At 48.0% G+C, this 3,910-nt stretch overlaps 1 protein-coding gene across 1 annotated transcript; it reads right to left on the bottom strand.

Annotated features, from left to right (window-relative positions):
• Positions 1 to 1,474: 1,474 nt before the first annotated feature.
• Positions 1,475 to 2,131, bottom strand: LOC149922028 (sentrin-specific protease 2-like). Its single transcript, XM_090162220.1, has one exon. It carries the CDS (start codon positions 2,129 to 2,131, stop codon positions 1,475 to 1,477), a length of 657 nt encoding a protein of 218 aa, XP_090018346.1.
• Positions 2,132 to 3,910: the final 1,779 nt, after the last annotated feature.

Below are 3,910 nucleotides of genomic sequence, written 5' to 3'. Positions count from 1 at the left end.
ATCTTGCACTACGGGCCCCTCGAGAACTCGTAACGGATAGGGGCACCGAGAACGTCAACCAGCTGGTAGACGAAATTAACAAGGTGTTTACTATCAACCATAGAAGAATTACGGCCTACCACCCAAGATCGAACGGCCAAACGGAGTGTTTCAATAAAACGCTGGCAGACATGCTGGCGCAGTACGTTTCCGGGAACCATCGCGATTGGGACCCTTTTCTACCCTTTCTAGGGTTTGCTTACCACACCTCCGTGCACGCCGTAACAAAATACACTCCATTATTTTTACTTCATGGGTATGAAGCCGAGCTTCGACTAGACACAGCTCTACAGTTACCCGCTACCACAGTCAAAAGTCAGCGGGGATTCGAACAAATTTTGTACGCCCATCGAGCGAGGAATCTGTCTGCCTCACGTCACGCAATCGCCCAGCTGAAAGACAAGGAGCGTTTCAACCGTACACCGTGGTGAAGAAACATACAGTGGAGGTGACTTGGTTTATTTAAAAACTCCTCGTCGTGTTACGGGTCTTACCGAAACATACTCAATACATACGCAGGGCCGTATCGGATTATTCATCGAACCACCGTTAACAACTATGAATTCGGATGTAGTCACGGTCGATCGGTTAAAACCATATTTCCCGTGAAAAATTTTCTAAGCCATGACGACCCTAGGGCCATCTAGCGGGTTTCTTTTCGGTCCACTTTCTCGATTTTCGAGTTTTTCGCGGACAAACCTCCCGCTGCTCTGCGGAAACTGCCTTCCCAGATGGCCCATTGATCCAGTTCTACGAAATCCCACTCGCCGCATTACGACGGTATTGCAACATTGGAGAGAAAATACCCCTCTCCACCTTTACCAATAAATTCATTACCCCCCGTGGGGCTTCGACGATCTACTCGTCGCCGGGTAAGCCCCGACCGGTTCTCATTTCACCACTAAATACAACGGACAATAGAAAGTTTCGCTAAAATTATTTTCGTTTTCACTTCCGTCACCGCAGTACCATTTGTTTTCCTCTTATCACTATTGTTACGGTAGGATGAGACGACGACAAGATATTCAATATAAAATATACTTTATTTATAAACATACAAAAATAGCGTGAAACGCGAACTGGTAGACGGGCCGACCGACGAAGGGCCAGCCGAGGGAGTTAGATTCCCCGCCGTAGGAGGATTTTCACGAGAGGCTGCGCTTGTTCAGCGTTAGTCCTCTCGCTATTACCTAGAGCGAGCTTTTGCAGCAGGCGGTCCAGTCGTCCCGTCAGAGAAGGCTCAGCCTATTCGGCTTATGTCTCTTCTCTTCGGCCTACACCGAGAAACGTCTTATTGATGTTGCTTGGTCGGTCCGTCTACCTATACCTAGTTACGCGTGACAGCTCTCCCTCTAAGAAAGAGACGTCCCGGCATTTGATCCAGAAATATATACAAAACAAAAACAAAATAATATAATATAATAAATAAAATTAGTTACGATGTTATGGCACGCATTATTCGACGTCGAAGATCGGAGTGGTCTGTGAACAGCAGAGGTAACCTATACAGCACACGACGAGCGTATTCGCAGATGAGAATTCCATCATCGTGCGGATGGGCTGGGGCCGTGAATTGAGGCGAGATGTTGGCAGAGACGGTCGTGAAGTCAGATGGCGTGATGTCCAGTATCCCCCGTAGCCGGACTTCCTGACTGAGATACGCGCTGTTCCTGGAGAGGCTAGTGGCAGCGGTTGACGCAACGGGTGACAAATGGGTGATAGTTTCACTACTGATGTCGATCACGATGAGACTCCATTGGGAATGGCGAAATAGCGGCATTAACAAAATGTCGCAAGCGAATAGGTCAGTTTCCAACTCTGCCTGGACACAGGTTCTATCGGCGTTAAGCAGACTCTGAACAAATGCGGTAGCGAAGACGAACGCCGTACGAGAGCTTGAGACTAGTAGCGTATGAAGATACATCTCAACAACGCTCTCCGGCAATGGGCCCAGTTCCGGATCTCGAATAAATCCGTCGTTGTTATTGCAAATTCGTCGGGATAGATGATTGACCTGACTTGGATGGAGGGGGTCAATTTTCCTTAGTAATTGTACATTTTCACGGAACTTTTTAACGTGAGAGGGCCGCATACCGTTAATTTTAACTAAAATTAAAAGGTGAAAAATTAGATGATGGCGACTGTGAGTTCTAGAGAAGTGTACGTAGTGAGAGCGAAATGGCGAGTCTTCGTTTCTTTTCTCATTTTCCATGGTTCCACCGCGTGATGGGGTTGTTTATGACAAATGTTATTTATGGTAGGCAGGTATCGAAGGATAGAGGAGAAAAGGTCGTGGCAATCGTTAGTGGGTCTCTGGGGAAGAGTTTAAAACGCCGCGTAGGTCAGCCGGTCCGGGCTTCGGCGCAGTCGTGGAAATCGGCGGGTATCTGTTTGTAGGGCGGGAGGAGTTTGTTGGCGTGTGGCTAAAGAGCCTGGAGCGTCCGAAAGAGAAAATTCGCAAATTTCTGGTTCAGAATGGAATTGAACTTTACGAAGAGGGGGAGAAGGGATGTTATCTTCCCAATCAGCTCGCTGAAAATATGGTTTTAGCCTCTCAACTGACACTACGTCCGTCTTTTTCCCCGAAGAGTCCGATATCTCGAAATCGTTGGGCGCAGTTTGGCGAATTATCCGGTAAGGGCCAGCGTATTGGTGGAGAAGTTTTTCGCACCGTCCTGGGATGCGGCGTGGCGTGCGCAATAATACCAGGTCGCCTTCGTTAAAATCTGCCTCCCTACGTTTCTAATCGAAACGATGTTTATGTTTTGTTTGGGAGATGGCGTGACGGTCGGCTGCTATAGCTCTAGCGCGCTCGGCGTACGTGATGTTTTCGAATCCAAACTGGCTTGCAATAGTAGCAGCGGATAGGTTCAGAGCGGCATCAAGCATCAAGTCGGCTTCGTAACCGTGTAGTAGAAAGAACGGTGTGTAGAATGTGGTGTCATGTTTGGAGGTGTTATAGGCAAACACTAGGTGGGGAAGAAAACGATCCCAATCCTTGTGGTTGTCAGACACGTACTGAGATATCATATCAGGCAAGGTTTTATTAAATCGTTCAACTAGTCTGTTGGTTCTAGGATGATAGGCTGTTGTGCGACGGTGTTCCACGCTAAATAGTTGAGTTATTTCAGCAACAACTTTGCTTAAAAATTCAGTTCCCCGATCGCTGATGAGATCATTGGGGTATACCAGAAAGCGACCAACTTCGTCCGCTGTACCTCTCGGGATTGCAGCGGCCATTACCATTCTGGTACAGTAGTCGGTGCAGACAATGATATGGACATTTCCGTCGTTTGAGACGGGAAATGGTCCCAATTTGTCAATTCCGACCCTCTGGAAGGGTTTCGTTGTAGGCGGAATAGGCTGTAGTAGTCCCGCTGGCCTAAACGGGTACGTCTTACGTTTCTGGCATGCCATACAGGATGAAACGTAGTTGGACACGTGAGACAGCATTTTAGGCCACCAGAATCTAGTACGAACCCGTTCCCAAGTTCTTCTAAGGCCGAGGTGGTCAGCCTGAACGTCATCGTGAAGATAATAGAGAATGGAGGACTTCATGGTTTTTGAAGCGATTATGGCGTAATGGAATCCGGTCGAGGCCAGTATCCGTCGGCAAAGGAGGCCGTCGCGAAGCGTAAAACATTCGCTAGCACAGCGAAGCTTACGGGTAGGTTTGACAGAGTTATGATCGTTCTCTAAATGCCGAATGATGGGTTCCATAAATGAGTCTTGTAACTGAAGTTGGTGGATGTCGTATTTGCCGAGGTCTTCATCAGATACTGGTAATGGAGTAGTGAGGAGCGAATCCTGAATCGCCGGGGCTGACTCATGTGGTGCCCTAGACAGTGCATCCACATCAAGGTGTTTTCTC

This window comes from Leiobunum rupestre, chromosome 11, assembly GCF_980474605.1.
Source record: "Leiobunum rupestre chromosome 11, qqLeiRupe1.1.hap1, whole genome shotgun sequence".
Lineage (NCBI taxonomy): Eukaryota > Metazoa > Arthropoda > Arachnida > Opiliones > Sclerosomatidae > Leiobunum > Leiobunum rupestre.
Note: the sequence above shows the minus strand (reverse complement) of the source record. Positions and strands in the feature narration are given on the sequence as shown.